Source organism: Rana temporaria, chromosome 12, assembly GCF_905171775.1.
Source record: "Rana temporaria chromosome 12, aRanTem1.1, whole genome shotgun sequence".
In the NCBI taxonomy this organism is placed as follows: Eukaryota; Metazoa; Chordata; class Amphibia; order Anura; family Ranidae; genus Rana; species Rana temporaria.
In genome coordinates this window covers 29885605-29908303 of record NC_053500.1, presented here as the reverse complement: position 1 = coordinate 29908303, position 22699 = coordinate 29885605, and the positions used below count along the sequence as shown (strand labels likewise).

Here is a 22699-nt window from a genome sequence, read left to right as displayed (position 1 = left end):
GCGTCAGGCGCGTTGGTGGCTCCTTGGGGTCACTATCGCCTAAAATTTACACCTTCCCTCCTCGGAAGCTTCTTCCTCGCCGGCTGCGCAGAGTGGAAGCCGATGGGATTCTATCGATCCTGATTGCCCCAGTTTGGCCGCGTCGCTCCTGGTACGCGGACCTGGTGCGTCTGGTGGCAGACGCCCCCTAGCGTCTTCCCCTGAGAGATGATCTTGTGTTACAGGGTCCGATTTTTCCACCCTGTTTTACAGCCGCTGGCTTTAGCGGCGTGGCTGTTGAGAGCCAGGGGCTGAAGGACCGAGGCCTATTGGGCTCGGTGGTCTCTACCGCGCTGCCTGCACGGAAGTCTACCTCACGTTGGATTTACCATCATACGTGGAAGGCCTACATCTCTATGTGTGAGGAGATGAAATGGCACCCTCGTACATACGTGGTGTACAGGATTCCGCTGTTTTTACAGCAGGGAGTGGATCAGGCTCTCGCCTTAAGTACGGTTAGGAGTCAGATTTCTGCTCTGGCTGTTTACTTGCAGCGTCCCTTGGCGTTGCACTCCTGGGTGCGTACATTGGGTCAGGGGGTGGCAGGTGGCCCCTCCGGTGCGCCCTCCATTACCCCCATGGGACTTGAATTTAGTCCTTTCAGTGCTTCGGGATGCTCCCTTTGAGGACATTCGGGAGGTTTTTTGTTGACTGTCACTAAGGCCAGGTTCACACCTATGCGAATTGAGTGCGGCTTAAACCGCATCTAATTCGCAGGACATTTCAAAATACATTGTTTTCAATGAGGCTGGTTCACATATGTGCGATGCATCCGCACTGCGTATTGCCTCCAAACCGCGGTGCGGCTCAGGTGCGAATTCAGTCCCATTATCTTCTATGGGTACGCAGCTGAATTCGCAGATGTGTTCATTTCTCTTCAGTATTTGTCTCATTCAGTTCAATACACTTCCCCCCTCCCCCCTCCCAGGTCTCCAAATTCGCACCTGATCTGCAACTAAAATGCAGTTGATCTGCAGAACACCTTATAGAGAAATTCGCAAAGACAACAGAGCTCCAAAACGCAACGCACTAGTGTGATTCTGGCCTTAAGGTGATTTTATTTCTGGTAGCAATTACCTCGATCAGACGGGTGTCTGTCCGTTCTGGCGGCCTTGTCTTGCAAGGCTCCCTGCTTGGTCATCCGTAAGGATGAGGTGGTGCTGCGGCCGCAGCTGTTTTTTTTTCTCCCAAAGGTCGTTTCGGCTTTTCACATTGATGTGGACATTGTTCTTCCATCCTTATGTCCTCGGCCGAAATGCCATGAGGAGGCCACTTTACATGCTCTGGATGTGATTCGGGCCCTACGAGTGTACTTATCTGCTACGATTCCGTTCCGGAAGTCGGACTCACTGTTCGTGTCGGTGGCTGGTCCTACAAGAGGGCCTGGAAGTCTCGTTGGCCACCATTTCTAGGTGGATCCGACGGATTGTGCTTCAGGCCTATGCCCTGAAGGGGCGGGCGCCTCCCTTTCGGGTTATGGCGCATTCGACCAGGGCGATCGGTGCCTCTTGGGCTTTCTGGCATCAAGCCTCTGTGTTACAGGGGTGTACGGCAGCGACCTGGTCGTCGATCCACACTTTTTCAAAGTTTTACAAGGTGGATGTGTGTGCATCTTTTGATGCCTCTTTTGGCCGCAGGGTGTTACAGGCGGCAGTTTATGGTTGGAGTTCCTCCGTTGAGCAACTCCGGTTTTGTTTGGGGTGTAACCTGGTTTGCTGTGTTATTTTCCCACCCCTCGAAATTTTTGACACTGCTTGGGGACGTCCCTACTGTCAAAGGATGCTATGTCCGTCTATAAACGGAAGAGAAAATAGGATTTTTGAACTCAGAGAAATGGATTTTACGGTGAGTACAAAAATCCAATTTTTTTTTCAGACTGCTTGTATTGTGACTGTCACACCTTTGGGTGGGGGGGGTTTGCAGTCCCTCTGTCGGAACACACTAACACAGTGGGGAGGGGGGATTGCCGCACCAAGATCACTTAGTTAGTATGGAGACACCTGTTTTTTTTTTTTCCCCCCCACTCAGGCTGCAGAGTTGAACTAAAAACGTTACGCGTGTACCTGGAGTCTAATGCCGCTTACACACGATCGGAAATTCTGACAAAGGTTCGATGTGAGCTTTTTGTCAGAAATTTCGACCGTGTGTAGGCTCCATCAGACATTTGCTATTGGAGTTTCCAACAAGAAAAATTTGAAAGCTGGTTCTCAATTTTTCCGACGGCAAAAGTTCTTGTTGGAAATTACGATTGTCTGTATGCAATTCCGACGTTCAAAAATCCTACTCGGAATTATTGAACTTCATTTTTCTCGGCTTGTCGTAGTGTTGTACGTCACCACGTTCTTGACGTTAGAAATTTCCGACAACATTTGCGTGACCGTGTGTATGCAAGACTAGTTTGAGCCAAAATTCCATCGGGAAAAAAATCCACGGTTTTGTTGTCGGAATTGCCGATCGTGTGTACGTGGCATTAGTGTGCATGTCTCTTTACTCCATACTTAAAAAGGGACTTCGTTTTTGGATGTCCCTCATATCTAAATTAGTATTATCCTGTGTCCCTCAATGAACAAGAAAGAAAATACGATTTTTGTACTTACTGTGAAAACTTTTTCTTGCAGTCTGTGTGTTGTGGTTCCTCCATATTGTTTTCTAACAACTCATCATGACTGTTATGGGGGTTTTATTGGGGCTGGCTTTCAGCATTTTTGTTCTGCTTGCCCGTTTCCACCTCCTGAAGGCTGCTCCATCATAAGCCTCATACACACGATCGGCCTTCCATCGGACTTTTCCGTGGATTTTGGTCCGAATGGGCGTTGGCCGTGAACTTGTTCTGCATACACACAGCAGAACATTTTCAGCCAACTTTCACCAAATTACGTGTTTTTCAGCTCTTTACCGCCACCCTTTGGACAACTTCTGCTATTGTTGTCTGATCTTTAGCATTGGTTCTGAGCATGCATGTTTGTACTTTGGACTTTAAGTACACACAATTGGATTATCCGCCATTGGACATTTGTTGCCAGAAAGTTTGAGAATATTCACAGCGAACATTTGTCTGTTGAAAAACTGAAAACATTTGTCCAATGGAGCATACAGACGGTCGGATTGTCTGATCAAACACGTCCGTCGGACAAGTGTTGTCAAAAAGTCCTATTGTGTGTATGGGCCTTAACACACATGTCTATGATTTATCCCTGTGTCCCTCAAAGGACTTAAACATTATTAGGGTAAGCATAACATTTCTTTTTCTGCTGTCTGAGGCTCCGTTATAATATCAGCAAGACAGGAAGTAACGGTAAATCTCGCCATCTCCGGACAGGAAGTGAGAGGAAATATTTCACCACCCTCTTTGGTTAATTAGGAGCAGCATCTGCTCCGTTATTATGTTTAGAGGAGTGGTGCAAACTTAAGTGGTTAAGCATAAGGACCGCTGCACGACGATATACGTCGGCAGAATGGCACATCAACGTATATGTACGTTGCCCTTTAAGCCCAGCCGTGGGGTCGTGCTTCCGCGACCCGGTCCGAAACTCCGTGAGCGGGATCCGCGGACCCGATCGCCGCTGGAGTCCCGCGATCGGTCCCCGGAGCTGAAGAACGGGGAGAGCTGTATGTAAACACGGCTTTCCCGTGCTTCACTGTGGCGGCGTCATCGATCGTGTGATCCCTTTTATAGGGGTACACAATCAATGACGTCACACCTACAGCCACACCCCCCCCTACAGTTGTAAACACACATGAGGTCACACATAACCCCTTCAGCGCCCCCTTGTGGTTAACTCCCAAACTGCAACTGTCATTTCCACAGTACACAAATGTGTCAAAATTGTCCGCCATAATGTCACAGTCACGAAAAAAAATTGCTGATCGCCGCCATTAGTAGTGAAATTTTTATTTTTTTATAAAAATGCAATAAAACTATCCCCTATTTTGTAAACGCTATAAATTTTGCGCAAACCAACCGATAAACGCTCATTGTGTTTTTTTTGTTTTTTTTACCAAAAATAGGTAGAAGAATACGTATCGGCCTAAACTGAGAAAAATGTATTTTTTATATATTTTTGGGGATATTTATTATAGTAAAAAATATTGCATTTTTTTCAAAATTGTCGCTCTATTTTTGTTTATAGCGCAAAAAATAAAAACCGCAGAGGTGATCAAATACCACCAAAAGCTCTATTTGTGGGGAAAAAAGGACGCCAATTTTGTTTGGGAGCCACGTCGCACGACCGCGCAATTGTCAGTTAAAGCGATGCAGTGCCGATTTGCCAAAAGGGGCCTGGTCCTTTAGCTGCATTTTGGTCTGGAGCTTAAGTGGTTAAAGGGGTAACTCTACTTTAGTTTCTGTATCATTCTGTAGTCGGCTATGATTTTCAAAAAAATCTATCTGATTCAATTCCTTGCAGCTCAGTAACCTGTATGAATATTACTGCAGGCTCTCAGAAATGGAATTGCCACTCATAAGATATGCTTACTGCTTTTCCAGTTTCCTCATGTAACACAAGGACCAATCATGTGACTTTAATAATCATAACCCCTTATTAGTACTCAGGAAGGAAGACATTGTTGGAAAGCAGATGTTATTAGGTGCAACATTTAACCACCCACCTTAAAGTAGAATACATTTGGACAGAGTAAAAGAGGGTTATAACCTGTGCCAAATTTGTTTTTCCATCCATGTCCCATGGCCAAAATTGGAAAGGAAAGGTAATTCTTGGTCAACATTAAGGTCAGCAAATTGGAAGATGTCACCTCTATTCCTGTTGTGGTGACAACCCAAATGTGGGACTTTCTTTCTGAGTGATAATGGTAAAAAAAAGACAAATATGGTGAAGCTCCCCACCGGGGGAAAAAGACAGAAAATTGAATCTGCCAGGGGTTCTAATCCCTTTACACTCCATCCAAAACTAAAAAAAAGTTTTACCTTTAGTAATACTTTTTGTGTTTGCAGTTGTTTTTAGTGCTGAGATCTAACAGCAGAGGACTCCCAACACTGAGGATTTAGTAAAACTGGTGCACACAGAATCTGGTAGCCAATCAGCTTCTAACTTGATGTTGTTCAATTAAGCCTCTATCACCCTGGCGGAAGTCCACCAGCAGATCCCACACTCAGCAGGGGATCTCTCTGGTGATCTCCACTGGGTAGGCGGATGACTAATGTGGAGCAGACATGGACACAGCCCGCTGTTATGGCTGTCCAATGGAAACTGACGGCCTGTCCGATCCATAGATTGGGAACAGATTCCCCATCTGTCTGTTTTTAGCAGACAGGATCAGATGCCGGCGGGTGTCAGCAGACACATGTCCGCATGCATAGGTGTGCGCAGCCTATTGCATTAGGGTGTGCACCCCAAACACACCCTACCGATCGCTCATGGTGCTCATTCAGAAAGGGAAGGGGCCAGTAAATTACATATTTACTGGCCCCTTCCCCACTTCTAAAACATTCCAGCAGCAACAGCCGATAGGAGAGGAAGGAAGCTGGCAGCACTGCGGGGGGGGAGATGGGAGCGAGGGCAGTAGAGGAAATCTGTGCTGCACAGGGTGATTAGGGTGTGCCTGGGCACACGCCTATGTCCGCATGATATCCGGCGATCCATACGGATCCTACGATTAGGTCTGCCTAAAAAAGTATGGTGGACCCAATCGGTCCAGCATTGTGAAAGGGGCCTAAAACCTGGAAGCCGATTGGTTACTATGCAGAGATGCATCAGTTTTAGTAAATCTCCCCCACTGTGTGTTGCTGATATGTAAGAGCGGACCCCCTGCTCAGTGAAGTGCGTTGGCTATTACAGACCAGGGAATAGATATCTGAACTTTCTCTCACTAATGAGCAGTAAATCTGCACTTGCAGTTGTGTAGTCGCATAAACAGCAGCATCATTAAAACTCTTATAATGGAAAGATAACGGTGTCAAGAGGCAATTGTGACATAGGAAACCCATGTAATACAATTGTGAAGCAACTTGTGTTTTAGGTTTAATGACCCTTTAATATATAAACACCATACTTTGCATAGCTTTGTCCATTGACCGTGACCCAAAGAACAAGTCCTCTGCTCACATCTGTTCTAAAAACATCTCACAGGCACCGTATAGAAACACAGTCACAGCTCCATCGAAGATCCCAAGCATATCATACAGCTACTATGTTCATACATTAAGAATCTTTAACATCATCATCATCCCCATTCTCCACAAGACACGGCATCAGACACACAGATGGCTGTTTTGATTCCAAGTGTTATTAACCATTTATAAATAAGTACATTTTTTCTCTTTTGTCTCATACAGTTTTTCTTGTTGAATTTACAGTTAAAGTCTGTATAGAGAAGGTGACTTTAGGGGAAGGGAGGAAAGACTTTTCACATCTATCTCACATCTCACATGTACAGACAAGAAAAAACAGAGCAAGCAAATACAGTGTAACTGAGAAAAAGAAAAAACCCAGGAGTGGTGAGGGGAGGCCGTAGAGGGTATTAGAATACCCGGCACCTAGAGTGCAACCTCCCACCTCCTCTGCCTTCAGAGACCAAACACATCGCGCTGCACTGCAGGAGGTCCTGGAAGCAAAGGAGGGATCATAAACAGAAATAAAAACAGAAACAAAACAAATAAAACATGATTTTTTTTTTGTTTTCTTATTTACAAGTTCAATGCTCAAATCTGCAGACTCTTCCTCGTCTCCGGGAGGAGGCAGGGAGAGGAAAGGGGTGACTTAGTAATAAAAAACTAAAAATTAAACAACCCCATGACCTGAGCACTGCACAATATATGTATTTTATATACATATATATATTAAACAATGGTTGTGTTCTGTATATTTTTCTTTTTAAAGAGAACGGACCATGCATTGAATAAATACACTGTACAGAGAAGAGAGTCCTTCTGACGTGGGGTGGCGAAGGCCCCGCTCACCCTTCACAAGGTTCCTTCAGTCTTTCTGATGTGTGCAATACAGCCGCAGCATGGAGGAGAAGGCGAGGGGGGGGGGGGGGGGCTGACAGGAAAAGCAAGGGAAGTATCGCCCAAAAAAAATAAAAAAAAATAAAAATAACCTTTCCAACATTGCATTTGGGGTTCTTGAGCAGTGATAGTTAATAGTCTATTTTTACATAGCAAAGGCAACTCACTCTCCTCCCAGCTCAGATGGGTTGTGCCTAATCACAGCATGGGGGGGTGTCAAGCAGGAGGCCAGTGAAAGTCTGCTTTTTTTTTTATATGCTGTCTAGGGAAATAGAAAAGAACCCTGCCACGACCACAAAAATCCCTGAACTGTGATACTCTGAGGACTTTGTTAAATTGAACTAATGACATTTTGTAGGCCTAAAACTTGCATCTGTTCTCTATCCACAAACAGCACCGTCTCTGAAATATACACAATGGCTATCACTTTGTAATAGAAGTAAAATAACAACATGTACAGTCTCCATAGATTTAGCTTAAACACTTCCAACAATGGAATGCACCAAAACCAGCTTGGGAGCTTTTCCAAAGTCTGTTACCATTAGATTTCAGGAACAGTTACTTTAGGGACAGATATTTGTCATCACTGCAGCGCCCTCTACTGGCTATAATTTGAGGCAATGCACTTTGCTTACAATCATGGGCTGTTTCCGGTTCTGTTAAACGTGGTATTAAATGTGTATTCTTTTAATTTGAAATAAAACTCAGAATGGGTTATTCTCCAAATTTTGCATTGTGTTTATACAGACTCCCAGCTCCATGTCCATTCAAAAGCAACAAGCGCCCAAGTAAAGCAGAATAAGTGGTGTAGGCAGGGTGTAACCCTGTCCCCCCATTCTGTCTTTAGCATGGCGTAGGTGCTTATCATATATATATATATATATATATATATATATATATATATATAGAGGGGGGCCCTAGTCTGTGTAAACAATCGGGTGTTTTGCTACGAAACAAGATAACTGCTGATCCTTTAATTGTACTGCAGCCCCATATTCTTACTGTGTATTCAGAAGTGCGGTTTAGAGTGTTACCCTGCTGAGAAAATGTGTTTGCATGGAAGCAAAGTGCCTTCATTAAACACTTCAAGTCACAGGGAAGTGTCTTTTTCCATTACTGGAATGTTCTCTTTATCACAATATACAGCAATCATCTGGTCCCAAACAAGGTTTTGGTGCATCCTGGTATTTTTTCATTTATATAAAATATTGTAATTAAATAGCAGATAACTAAAATATTAAGTTGTATTTACTTAGAACAACATGCTCCAACAACTTATCCTTAAGTCTGTTTCCATGAGAATGGAAACTGTAAGGGTTTTTTTTTTTCCTTCATTATTGCACATATCACTGACACTAGAAGCATTCAACAAGAATGGTGGGTGTATTCGTTGCATTGACGTGGAGACTGTCATTGTAATGTATTTCAAACTGGCCATTTAGTGAATCTGCCCCTTTACAACACGAGCCCTTCTGGTCTGTTCTAGGACTACCAACAGTCTGGAACATTTAGGACAATCTGATGGATGTGGACAGGTCACAAGATATGTACACCTGAGAACATTGCTGTTTGATAGCAGAAAACCATATTGTAGCTACTGGTAGATTTCTGCTTTATGAATAGGTGTGATCACGTATGTCTTGGTCATCCCTCCAGTTTTTATTTATGCATCAGGTCTGGGCTGATTTAAACTCATCCACTTGCAAATGATGAAATGAATGGTTTCTTGCCCCACTGCAAGTCAAATTCCCTCTCACCTGTCCTAGAAGCACACTGCTGCTCTTATGCTGGCTTGTGGTTCACAAAACCCTCCTAGTAGCAAGAGAAATGGAGATTTAACTTGATGCTAAACAAATCATTAAGAGATGGCGAATTCACCATCAGTGGATAAGTCATTCAGACTGCATTAGCCAATCCATAGATAGCTTTAAAATGGCACCCAACGCAGAGGCTCCTGTGGGCCTTCCTGTGCCGTCACCCACATCCAGGTCCGAGTGCTAAGCCCAGGAGGTAAAATAATTAGCTCAATAGAAGTGCAGAGAATTGTAAAAAGGACAAGATAAAAACAGGCGCTCAACCCTAGTTCCAGTTAAATACCTCTATTCATATAATCAATAAGACCTGCAATAGTGCTTCCTAATGCACATGAAATAAACTGACAAAAATGCACTGTAGGGGAAGCCCTGCTAATTAACTTATTGGTCACAAAGTAAACCTATGAAACTGGCATCTATTGTAAGGTGCAAAGATCCAATGCTGCTGGTCGACCAGAGAGGGAAGCTCTGAGATCGTGTAGACAAACAAAAAGCGAGAAATCCAGCGCAAGGAGATCATAGTGCAGTATGTGTAACTATTTATCAACTAAAAAAATATATGGATGCACTCACAAACATGATGGGGAGCACATGTAATGTGGTATACTGGCAGATGATGTGACCACAGGTCCGTTCTGAGGCTCAAGAGTGCTGCAGAAGTCGGTTGGACTGGATGGGACAAATGCTGCAGCTTAGCTCCGTTGACTCCGCACCCAAGGGGGAAATATGGCCGATGATAGTCCATACTCCTGGAAGACTGAAATGCCAAGGGAATTCCCCTTTCATCAGTCTTAGCTTTTGCTCCTTGGGAGTGGAGTCAATGGAGCTATCCCAAAGTTGTAGTGTGCATCTCATCCAGCCAAACTTCCCCAGCGCTCCTGAGCCTCAGAGGCTCAGGTAAAGCTGCTGCAGCTCTATCCAGCCACTCTCTACAACAGTGGATCACTGATATAGTGATCTATTACTGGCTGAATGCAAGTCAGCAGATCTCCAGTTGATCCATTTGCTGCGGAGCTGTAAAGGGGGTCCAGATTTCATCTCCAGACCCCCATGCAAATAAATAAATCAAGTGTACAAAAATCAATATAGAGGTGTGTGTATATATACACACACATAAATTATCCTAAAAATGTATTAAAAAAGTTCCCCCCCAGAATAATTCCTTGGTTAAAATGGATGACATTTGCGTTTTACTGCACAAGTGGCAAATGCTTGTTTAACGTCATCTGAATTTTGAGCGACTGAAAACGTGTAAAAAAATATCGCTGTGCTCATTTGTGCCCCCGTCCACCTGAATTTATCGAAAAGTTATGTTGACAATTTATGCTACATTAACTTTTCCCTGCGTGTGTCACAATGGAACATTGCAAGGGGAATAATGCTCTCCTACAGTGTAAAAATGTTTTGCACTAGTGAATAAACTTTGTTGATTTATATTTTGGGGCGCACAAATTGAATGAATTTTGTTCTTGGGAAGATTTTTTTTACCATATATTCCCCAAAAATATTTAAAAAATGTATGCAAATCTATTACCAAATTAAATCCCAATCTGTCCTGAAAAACATGACATAAATTAGGGTAGACTACAAACACTAAAAGGTATAATGTGCGGAACTGAGATATAACCAAAACACTCTGGGACTTGAAGTTTAGGAAGAAAATGCCCGGGGGAGTCAAGTGGTTAAGTTTAACTCAAGTTAAAAAAAGCAATAAAAATGTATATAGTGCAACAATTCTCAGCAACCCACAAATGGAGATTAGTGAAAGCTGAATTCTGATCTGTTGCCCAACATCTTCACCGCAGATTAGACAGTCTTACTGAATAGGCCCGCAAGAGTAAAAATTCTAAATACTATATAATGCCTGAATAAAAAACCTTCTCAGTAATGACTATTGGATGGGCATCAGTAGTCAAAAAATAGCCCTCAGAGGTTTCTAGCAGGACAGGTGAGAGTAGTGTATTTATGATACAGTCCTTGTAAAAGCATACTGTACATCTACCTATAACAACTTACTTTACATCCATTTCTCTTGCTTCCTCTAGTTAGAAAAGGACTGAGGTTTTGTGATCCCAAGAGCCAGACCCTGTAAAAAGCCTCAGTAAAAGCCTAACATCCCCAGTGTATGTTACATATAGTGTTACATGGCTATTAATGTAATAATGACAATGAATAGAGCCCTTATTTTATCAGATTCCCTGATGCCTATTGTGCTGTAAGTGGCCTTAGATTTTTCTATGTTCCAGCTGCTGTACTCCCACATGTAGGGTCAGTTTAGTTACTCAGGGCTGTAAAATACACTGCCAGCAGAAGCTATGCTATACAGGAGGAAACATAGGCTTGCCTCCAATAAAATCCACAGGATGGCAGAAATATTCTGAGACCAGGGGCTGACTTCATTTTAGTGATTTAAGTGCAAATAATTTAATTTCAGTCAATTGAAAAAAAAAATACCAACTGTATACTGGGCAATTGAAAAGAAGGTGCCCATTGGGTTCCATGACCCAATCAAGTCGAGAGTGTTTTTTTTTTTTAAGAACACCCTATCACACTAAACTGCCAGCTCTGCCCAGTCAACTAAGAACACTAAAGTGGAGGGTCAATGGCTGAGGGTCTGGGACGGAACTTATACCTTTAGAAGTTACTCAGCCTCCAGTTTGAGGAATACGCAAAGAGTGAGGAGAAGGTTAATACCGAGAAAGAAGGGAAAAAGCTAGGGGCAAGTCTGTTGTCCTACACATTGGACTCCACAAATGGTCTCTTTGGTTTGATGGGCGAAGTCTGGCCCTGCCGAGAGTCCCGAGACAGCTGTCTGTACAGGTTGTCCTGGTAAGCCTGTGCAACAGGCAATGTTCTGGCCACTTTGACATCTGGGTAGGAGGAGGCCTGAGTGACTCTCTCCAATATATCCCCTCGAGAGCCATTGGCCAGCACACCGTGCGGGCCATAGTAGTCGTCTTCAAGGAGATGTCCATTCTGTGCATTGTTGGTTTTGTTATAAAAGGCGATGTTGCTGATAGAAGAGGGGGGGCTGAAAGATTCTGTCTGGGGCAAGATGCCGGGAGATGTGGGACTGAGGACAGTGTCAACAGAAGAAACAGCCCATGTTCGGCTTTGCTGATGATGATGGGGATGGGGGTGGGGGTGGGGATGGGGATACTGCTGAGTCCGTGCAGTCTTGTCAATTATCCCCATGAAGGGGGTGGTCCTAGAGCGTGTGGATTCACCGGGATAGCTTCCCTGGGGTGGGGACACGGGAGACAGTTCATCACAAAGTCTCTCATAAGCTGGTTTGAGAGGAATCTCCATTTGTTGTATAGAAGCAGACGGTCTAAATGTAGCAGACAGGCTGGAAGAGGATGAAATACTGTTGCTGGATGGGGAAAAGCGAAGTCCCACGCTCTGCGAGTGCAACAGGGGCCTTGGAGTGGGCGGGTGAGGCTTTATTTCATTAGGGTTAATGCTCACTGGCCGTCTTATTAGGTGGGAAACATCTGGAGAACCTAGTTGGCTGGAAGGTAGAGAAGATCGTTCAAGATCAAGCTTGGCGTGACATACAGGATAATATGATGCAGACTGGCTGCGCCCAATCTGTGGGGTCTGGTTATACCTCATACCACCCCTATAGGCTGATGTTGGCCTTTGGGGGATGTCTTCCTTAGCAATGCCACCATGCTGACAAATGGCCCCTGCACTTAAACTGGCTTGCACATGCTGCACAGGGCGTCCATCGGCTATGAGACCACCAAGGGAAGCTTGGTATACTAGACGGCTTTGACTTATTTCTCCAGAAGATGTTTGGTATTTACTTGCCATACCGTGTGCCATCTGTCCATATGTTCCCCCAGGAATCACAGCACTGGAGTGCACAGAAGAACTGGGCTGGTTGCTGCGTACAATTTGTGCCTTGGCTGGCTGTAATCTGTGTGCAGGTTGTGGAACGGCTGTGGGAAGCTGTGACATTTGGAAAGATCGCTGTGATATCTTGGACAAAGGAGACTTGGGTCTTCCTGGATGCTGGCTTACACATGGTTCTTGCTGATATCTCACTGGAGAACCAGACTGTTGCCTATACATGCTAATACTTTCACTTGGCGGACTAGCTCTGTATTGCGGTGCTCTTCGTAATGGTGAAGGAGGAGGGCTTGGATAGTCTATTACCTGACCACCCACCGTAGGTGGACTAAAGCGATAGGAAGAGCTCTGGTGTGCAGGTGATGTCTGTGGAGGACTGGGCCGATAGTGTGAGTTCTGATGTGTTGGAGACAGGGACGGGGAAGTAGACTGATAACCTTGTCGTGTAGGTGAGCCCACTGAGCTGTTTGATCTGTAGTCAAATACTTGGTGTGATCCAGACATATAGGCAGAGTCCCGATGTGCAGGAGACTGGGGTGGGCTCTGCAATCCTGGAAGGCCCTGACACTGCCTTCCTTCAGACTGTAATCCAACAGCATCCATGTCTTGTTCCAGATATTCTTCTTCATACAGGTCTTCCTGTGTGGAGTCAACATCCTCATTTGGAATTTCAGGTTCTGGTTCATCTTGCATCTCCTGAACCTCCTCCTCTTGCTGCATCTGCCTGCATTCTTCCTCCACCCTCACTAGGAGCCGCTGGATCTCACGGTTGGTGGGGCAAAGCTGAATAGCCTCATTGAGATCTTCCAAAGCTGCTGTAAATTGTCTGCAAGATAAAAAATAAATTCTGGTAAGGAACACATTAATAATGTAGATAGCCTTCATTATGTATGCTGTTATTTAGCTCTTTTGATATATAATTTTTTCTCTTATTGACAATGACAGTTTTTATTGCCGTCTGTGCCCCCCCCCCCCCCCCCCCCCCCCGTTTAGGAGATTCATCCTATTTGTCCTGTTTACCATTATCATTAAAAGTGAATGTAGGAGAAAATCCAAAATTTGGGGTTTCCCCCATAAAATTAATAGAGCAATGTACATGTGTGTAATATGTATGTATTATAGACTGCAAACATAATACACCATCTTACCTACTGCTCCGCTTGGCTCTAGCTCGGGCATAAAATGCCTCATACGATTTTGGTTTCAACTCCAAAGCCTTAGTGGCAAACTCCTCTGCCATTCCAAAGTCCTGTAATCACACAAAAGAAAAAAAAAAGAGGTTGACATTGAAAAAAAAATTATATTTCAAAGAAAAACCTTATCTGTGATACTGATATATGAGAACCGTGTAAAGCTGGCCATAGATGTATCGAAATCCAGTCAGTTCAGCAGGAAAATTTCAATCCATTTATGGTTCTTCCCAACTGAAAGGAGTTGCTTTAATGATTGACTCCTCTCAAACGGGACTGTTGGTATATTTTCGTTGGGTAAGCACTTGTCAATCAGCATGTAGTGCTGACTAGTGTATTCTGACAGTGGAGGAATCCTGCTGTCAGAATACTGTAACACAGAGGGGAAGGATTTTCCTATCCACCTCACTTGTGCAGATAAAGGAATTCGATAAAAAATTGAGTCATCTATGGCTAGCATTAGGGCCACATCTGAGCTAGTACGAAGAAAAGCATGCAGAAGGAACCACACAGATATCTATTAAAAAAAACAAAAAAACAGGACAAACACAGACATTCCATGACTTAAAAGAGAAGTGTCAGAATAAAAAAAAAAAAAATTTAGGTTTCGCTCAGGTAGAGAGGTAAAGTCCAACTAGACCGCTGTGAGTGCAGATAGGGACGGGGAGCTTGTCCTAGCTCTAAGCTGAAGAAATGTCAAATAAAAAGATATATAAGCCACACATCATGAAGCAGACCCAAGCACATGAAGTGAGATGAAGGGCAGCCCGGACTCCAGCCATGATTCCTGATTAAGGTCCAAGGGGCAGAACGAAACATGTTGGAGGTAGGTGTGGCCTGGCTGGAGTCCGAACTAAGGCTTTTATTCATCTGACTTCATGCGCATGAGACTGCTTTATGATGTGCGGCTCATGGATCCTTAACTTTGACAATCAAAAAATCAAACATTCATACTTGCCTAGATGGCTGCAGTATTGTTCTGATGCTGCTGTCCACCCCCCATTCTGGTTCTATACCAAGAACTGAGCAATCAAAGACAGCCGATCACTCGGTCCTCTGGTCCACCCTGAGCAGTGACTGTTCTCTGCTCTGCCCCTGCAGAGCTCACTGGACTGTGGAGGGGGCATTAGTGGCTGACTCAGACTCTCAGCGGCACACTGAAAAGCTGTGTCAGCTGCCAGTCAGGCACCTGGGCGGATCTCGACATTGTCAGGATCCCTGCAGAGCCTGGAATGGGTCTGTGACATCAGCCCATCTGGCAAGTTTTGCCTAAAAGCCCACGATCGGTTGAATCTGGGTCATAGGAGTGCAGAACTAAGTGCACTCCTGTGACCAACAGAAGAATGGCTAAAAAAAGCTTTGGCCATACTTCTCCTTTAAGGCCTCCTTCGCATGGCTGTTTTGATGCATCCACCGGATTCCAGCGGCAATCTGGATTTGGCATGTGAATAACAGCAGTCGCTTAGTCTATATAAACAAATGTGTCAGCTGTTCGCATGTAGCTACACACAAAGTGGTTCGGGACGGATGTCCAAGCCCGGACGGAGTTGGCCGAGTCCAGGGGAAATGACCAGAGCATGCGAATAGCAGCGGCTGCTCAGCCTATATAAATGAATAACAGGCACCTGATAGCTACCACTGCTATTCACATGCATGGTCTGGTTATTCCAGCCACAAGAATCTGCTGACTCCTGCTGCTGGATGCAGGACAATATGAAGGAAGTAAGCTGGCAAATTTACAAACATACAACTTTGCATGTTTATCACAAATATGTAAAGGTTCACTTCCAAGAACCAGTAATACTAGCTGTGGCTTCTAATGTACGTTCTTAGCTTTCAGGACCTCATGACAAGTCTCCCAGTAGTAATGACAACACATAAGAACCTGTAAATACACAGTACATAATCCATATAGAGTAGCCACAGCCAGGTATATCTCACTGAACACAAAGGCAGTGAAAGATCTACCTTGTTTTTGCTTGAACTGAAACATGGGACCTACCAAGACCTTGCATAAAGGCGGCATACATGATTTATATTTTTTTGGTTGATGGTTGAGCAAAAAAAAATTTGCAGATTCCCCCATCCATACATTCACTGGGGATGGGGGGAATTCTTCCCATTGTATTCTGGATGGGGAAACTTCCCTGTTATAACATTACAATGATCAGTGTTGCCATCTATAGCTGGCAGCACTGATTTTGCGGCAAACACCTAACAGGCTCGTTGTACATTTTGATTGATAGGCTGACTTGTGTACAACCAGGCTGCCCATACATAGATTGATAATCGTCTGGTCCCTGTTGGATTGTCTGAGTTTCAATTCACATATGGCCAGCTTAAGTTGGTAGGCGAGTAAATGTGGGGCAGGCAGTGACAGGTTTGTTTCTTTTCCTCTAAAATGATGGGAACAATGAGAATTTAAACATGCAGTGATTTCTCAGCATCTCAGGAAATCTTTGCATGCAGTAACATGCTCATAAACATTCATTATCATTCTCTAGTTCACAATATATGGCTGCCGAAAAAAAACTGCAAATAAAAAAATGTCACACCACCCAAAAGGGTCCTTCTTTCTCCAGAGAAAAATCTGCTACCTGCAGTTCTCACCATCACGGCTGTAGTGTAGCCAAAATGTGATAACTTTCATCTCCTATCTATGGTGCACTGTGGCTGATTTAGGAAAATGAAGGATTGCATTATGTCAGATGCAGCAGTAATTTTCTTAGTGGTGGGATTTCATGATACAGTTAACATAGAATATTTAGTTATGTTTGTGTATAGAGATCTGTAGAATGCACCAAGAGGATACATATGTTCATAGCAGATAACCGTATAATTGAATGCTTGCACAGTGTTATCAAAGATTGGCTGCTCCTGTTTTCATATATAAAACATTATTGGGCTCGGTTTACACTGAGGCCGCCTGACAAGTCGTGCTCCATGCAGTGCAATAAAACCGTTCTGAGTCGCTCTGACTAAGAAAAAAGGTTCCTGTACCTTTTGGGGGCAAATTCAGAGTGACGTGCATTAACTTATACAGTAAAACCTTGGTTTGAGAGTAACTTGGTTTAAGAGCGTTTTGCAAGACAAGCAACATTTTTAATAAATGTTGTCTTGATATACAAGCGATGTCTTGATATAAGAGTAGCATCATTTCACAACGGAGTATAAAAAAGAAGAGAGGAGCCTCTAAGTGTAGCAATACGGTTACATTTAATGAAGGTTCAACATTTAGCAACTTATTGCTACACTTCTCTTCTCTTTTATACCCTGTAAAAAAAATGCTTTGATATATACAAGTGCTTTGGATTACAAGCATGTTTCTGGAATGAATTATGCTTGCAAACCAAGGTTTTACTGTATTACAGAAGTCGTTTGCAAGCCGCACTAAAGTCGTGCTGTACGGGGCGGCTTCAGAGTCAAGCGACTTTGAAGCTGCCCTGGTGTGAACTTTAAGGTATCATACAAGCTTATATAATAACATCTAGTGACTTGATCAGAAAATCTAAAAAGTAGTTCTTCACTCACATTCATCTTCCGTCGGCAGCGGGACAAATTGAGGAGAAGTGACACCTTGAGTTCTCGAAAAGTCTTCAGATCCTCTCCAAATCCCTCACGAGGAAATTTCTTCATGGCGTATTGGTATCTCTGTGCAGCTTCTTTTACTTTCCCTTTCTGAGGGAGCAAAGGCATGGTACTCACAAACACTATGTTCTCTAACAGTTCAACCAACTACCTGTAGCTATTAATATACTTCTGTCTTCAACATTGGTCTTTAGTATTTTTATGGTCACGCTTTCCAATACTCAACAATCTTTTCTCATATTCTTAGCCTGGGCAAAATCCATTTACATTTATTACCCTCTATTAATTCCTTACTAAGGACCTCATAACTGGCTGTACATCCTAAAGCAACAATCTCAATGGCAGAATAATAAAAGAGAGAGGCTAAAGGGTTGCTGAAGGAAACAAAAGATTGTTTATTCAGACACCATGAGGCCCTCCTATTTACCTGATACACTCAAAGCCCCCTTAACGTAATTTACCACTTCTAGAAAGCATGTAATAAACGCCCTGCCCCTGACATTCTAGCCACTATTGGAGGCCTTATCTCTCAGATCCCCACTGTCCTGGTAGTACCAAATCTTATGTATGCAAAAGTGTCTTCTGATTAGAAGAAAGCAGTATAGGTTTGAATGTCCCAAGCAGAGACATCTACTAAGGTGCCCCACATATTCCAAACCGGTCATCCAACACCTTCAGTTGGATCCGAATGTTGGTCTGGGTGTGATAGGTAAAGTCCTGTCACTTCAATTATCTGACTGGAGGTTCAGAAATATTTGTGTGTCATACAATGATATTGCAAAGCTTATTTACAAGTCCGTCATACACATCCAGCTATGCCATTAGTTTTTTTTTTTTTTTTTTAAGTAAGCCTCCATCAAAGGATATTTTCATACAAATAAATTCTGATCAGATGTCAAGAAAAATCAGGAATGTTATGTGGACTAACTAAAATATGGGGCCAGTAGAACAGGCCAAGAAGGTCTTGCTCAACAGCTACATTACATCATTGCAACCAACCAGATTCAAAACTGCACAGCAAATAACAGCTGGAGAATAGAGGGTTGGCTGCTCTGGGACTGTTCATTTACAGTAGTCTGTATGAAGGACATGTTAATATGTTTTGATACATGAAGTCACATGTGTAGGACACAAACTATTTCTCTTTCGTTCATTGACGGACACAGCCTTCTTTGACATTAGGCAGAATCTCCTGGTAGGAAGAACCATAACCCTAATGTCAGAGAAGGCTGTGTCCGTCTATGAACTCCGAGAAATTGATTTTACGGTGAGTACAAAAATCCTATTTTCTCTTTCGTTCATAGACGGACACAGCCTTCTTTGACATTAGGGTTATGCTTCTTCCTACCAGGAGATTCTGCCTAATGTCAAAGAAGGCTGTGTCCGTCTATGAACTCCGAGAAATGGATTTTACGGTGAGTACAAAAATCCTATTTTTCTTGCTGGAAGTGGAAATCCCAAATGTTAAAATATCACTATCTCTTCTTAGCTACTGCCCACTCTCTACTTGCACGCTCACCAACAACCTCATATCCTGACATAAAAATCACATGCCTCCATTCTGAACCGTCTTACTAAGTTTGCATCTTCCAAGCTTCTCCCAGGCTCCTCACCTTGTAGAACATGTCTCCCTCTTCCATCAGTTTACTCAGCAGAATGATCATGATGTCTGGCTTGGACGTTGCCATGGCCCAGGTGGCTGGACCTGTAGTGTACAGGATGCATGATGGGTAAAAAAACTAATACAATGCAAGGGGAAGAACCAAATGGGGGAGGGGGGGGGAATCAAGAGAAGGAAGAAGATACAACATTGGGTCATACAAATGGGAGACAGAAAGGACAGGGTGAAACAAGAGAGACCAGGGCTGAATGTTGGGTGGGGATAAATACTGGGACCAGGAGAACAAATATAGGTGCAGTTTGAATGAAAGTGGTTTAAAATATCCAGGAAGGGAGAAGGACCATTTATAAACTGGTGAGACTGAAAAATGGCCAAGCTCTCTGCTTTAATAATGCTATATATATATATATATATATATATATATATATATATATATATATATATATATATATATATTACTGAACCAAATATAGATACTCAGGAATAAGAATGCAGAATTTGTCCAGTTTTTCAGCCTGAGCAAGTTTTGAAAATGTTCAGAGGAGAGGAAGAAAAGAGTTCTCAGGAGGTAATGTATGTACCTAAGTGATACAAATGTTTGAGTGTAACCCCAAAAATAAGTGTTTGTTTGTCCTAAAAAAAAAACACGAATTTATCAAACCATCTGAAACAGGAACTGTCCTTGATCCCAGTATTAACCAATTAGATTTGGAGGTTTATACTTTTCACGTAAAACAGAAAGTTTTCGAAATTCAAAGGGGAAGCAAAGGCAGTTTTGTTTATTCAGACATTTTGACAAATGAGTCTGAACATACACCAGGGCGTCAGACTGACACCCAGCAGGGTCTACAGATAAAAAATGTCAAATCCACATATCTTTTGTGCATATCCGTTTGGTCCTCTATGCAGCATATGATAATATATGCTTCTAACTGTATGAGGCAGGAACAGTCACTAAGCAGCAACATGCCAGGTAAGGGCAGTCAGTAAATTATTAGCTTAAAGCAGCCAAATGTGTTAGTAAATGTTCACCCATGCTTTTATTCTCATGAAGATATTTTTGTTAACTCTAATTATTAGGGTTTTATAGGACTAAATTAAGCCACATCTATATTTATGGTTAGAAAAAGATTTAAATGAGAACTGCACTTTTAAAACATGTTAGCTTTGCAAATATAACCCCTTACCTCAGCTTTTTCCTCCCTGTGCTGTGAGAGCTGTCATCCCAGGACAATGGAAACATTGATTTGTTTACATTCAGCCTGTCTGCATTGTACAGTATATAAAGAGCATCAAGTATGCAGTTCAGAATGAAGTATTACAAGTAAGGACTTAGCTCCACATATCTGTGCAAATTAATGTCTTGAAAGCTAGGAGCCATAAATGACTACTATTGTTATAGGGAACTGCACTCATGTAATCACTAGTGAAACAAACCACAAACTGCTAGAATCCCTGCATAACAAATAAATAAGTCCCATCTCCCTCCTCCATATCACTACAGACTGTCAACCATGAAAAGCAAAAAGCAAATGTAGAGGTTGCCTCCTTATCCCTAGACCGGATTTGCAGGCATTTTGCACTCCACACCTAATGGTACAGACAGGATGATTATAAACAAGCAATGTTAGCACTAGTATGGGCCTTTGATGAGAGTTTTAACACCCTTCTGACCCCTTTTAACAGCCCTTTAACAGGGTCTTTATGCCAGGGCAGGACATACTTCCAATCAAGTGATTGGCTGTCATATGACCGGGAGCCCATCCTGCTGGTTCCTGATCATAACTAAAGTGAGCACGCTCTGCACAGAAACCAGACCAGGTCAGCAAGAGCTTAAACCACAGGGATAGAAAATTAGAGTAGTCGGTAATATTTGCAGAATTTCCTGTTGTACCATGGCATATTTATGGAACTAATGTGTTTAAAAAGTCAACTCATTATTATTGTCAAGCATTACTTTATTTGTAATACGTGCTGTCAAAAAACACAACAATCAGCCCAAGGGACATCACTTACAGTCAGTAGGACATGTCCCTTGTGCTGATGCCTCTTCTGTTAGGCCCCGTACACACCATAGAATCCATCTGCTGAAAAATCTCAGCGGATCGGTTTCAGTGGATAGATTCTATGGTGTGTACATTCCTGCGGATATTTATCCGCGGAAATTTCCCAATTCCAGCAGATAAAAATTTGTAGACATGTCTACAAATCTATCCGCTTGAATTGGCTCCCGCGGATCGATCCGGTGGTCTGTACAGACTCACCGGATCGATCCGTCCGAAGGGATCCCCCGCATGCGTCGTAATGATTCGACGCATGCGTGGAATTCCTTATATGACAGCGTCGCGCTCGTCGCCGCGTCATCATCGCGGCGACGGCGCGACACGTCATCGCGAGGGGATTTCGTCGCGGATTTCAATCCTATGGTGAGTACACTCCATCGGATCCAAATCCGCTGAAATCCTCGAGAGGATTTATCCGCGGAAACGGTCCGCTGGACCGTATCCGCGGATAAATCCTCTCGTGTGTACTAGGCCTTAGGTGAAATCCTCCACCATTGATGGAACCACACTGCTGTAATCTTCCGCTGTGGCTGATAGAACTGTGGGAGTTGTTACAGGCTCATCAGGAGTGCTCGACTATGCCCACCCTTTTCACCCAGCTCCTCCATTCATAGAATCCGATACTGCAGCTTCTATGAATGAAACATGATCTATGTATGGGGGGAGGACCTTTCATTCATCACCCATTCACAAATCGCAGAAAGTGTCAGCCTTAAGTTCTAATTACTCAGAAATAGTCTTCAGCCCATACTCAAAACATTTTCTACTACAGTGCTTGGAGAGAGAGGTAAGTGTAATGTGTAAGTTACACTTATCCCAGTGGCGGCCTTGATATGCTGCAGGAAAAATCTCAGCTCTCCTGATGTTCACTTAGTAGCGGCAGAGTTCAGTTCCTGCCTTCTGCTCAAAGTAGACAGGAAATCTCCATAGATATTCTGTGCAGCTGAACCCTTCTATTGATATGTTGCAGAGGGTATAGAATTCTGCGAGCCTCAGGGGAACAGCAAGAGCAGGAAGCTACTTCTTGGGAGAGCCCACTCTGTGTGAAGCCTTGGCCATTACTTGAAATCAGCAGTATGGAGACTGAATGGCCTGTTGGTAACGGCTGTCATAGCCGCTCAGCAGTACAGTCCGCTTACTCTTTCCTGAAAAATTGTTTTTAACATTATCCCAAGTCTACAAACCTCAGTACTTTCTATAATGCCCCCTGATATTTATCAAAATCTAATTTGAAAGTTGACATATCGATATTTAAAAATATGAATGGATTCTAAACATATTGACTTTAATTTATTGATTGTAAGTCAGCTGTGCATAAGGAAAAAATAAAGATTTTCACTTATGGTAAAATCAGCTGAATCCATGATTGTGTCCTCAAATAAAAAGAGGCTACAATATGTCCACTAGGGGGACCTATATCAACACAGGAGCAGCCAGAGTAGCACTCCAAAATAATATTTCCAAATAAGGAAAACCCTTGGGAAACTGGTGGATGGTATTATCACACAAATGGGGCAAGTGCAATTTAAACGTAGTCAGTGCTTCAGCTATTTTAGTGCTCGGTC

At 43.2% G+C, this 22699-nt stretch overlaps 1 protein-coding gene across 5 annotated transcripts in view; it reads right to left on the bottom strand.

Annotated features, from left to right (window-relative positions):
* Positions 1-6004: 6004 nt before the first annotated feature.
* TANC2 (tetratricopeptide repeat, ankyrin repeat and coiled-coil containing 2) overlaps positions 6005-22699 on the bottom strand; it is a 419029-nt gene continuing 402334 nt past the window's right edge. For all 5 annotated transcript variants that reach the window (XM_040330204.1, XM_040330205.1, XM_040330206.1 and 2 more), the window contains 4 exons: positions 19064-19155; positions 17394-17540; positions 13821-13921; positions 6005-13498 (listed from right to left, as the gene is read on the bottom strand). In XM_040330204.1, coding sequence (XP_040186138.1) covers positions 11551-13498; positions 13821-13921; positions 17394-17540; positions 19064-19155 — 2288 coding nt within the window. In that variant the 3' untranslated portion in view covers positions 6005-11550. The remainder of the gene's footprint in view (positions 13499-13820; positions 13922-17393; positions 17541-19063; positions 19156-22699) is intronic.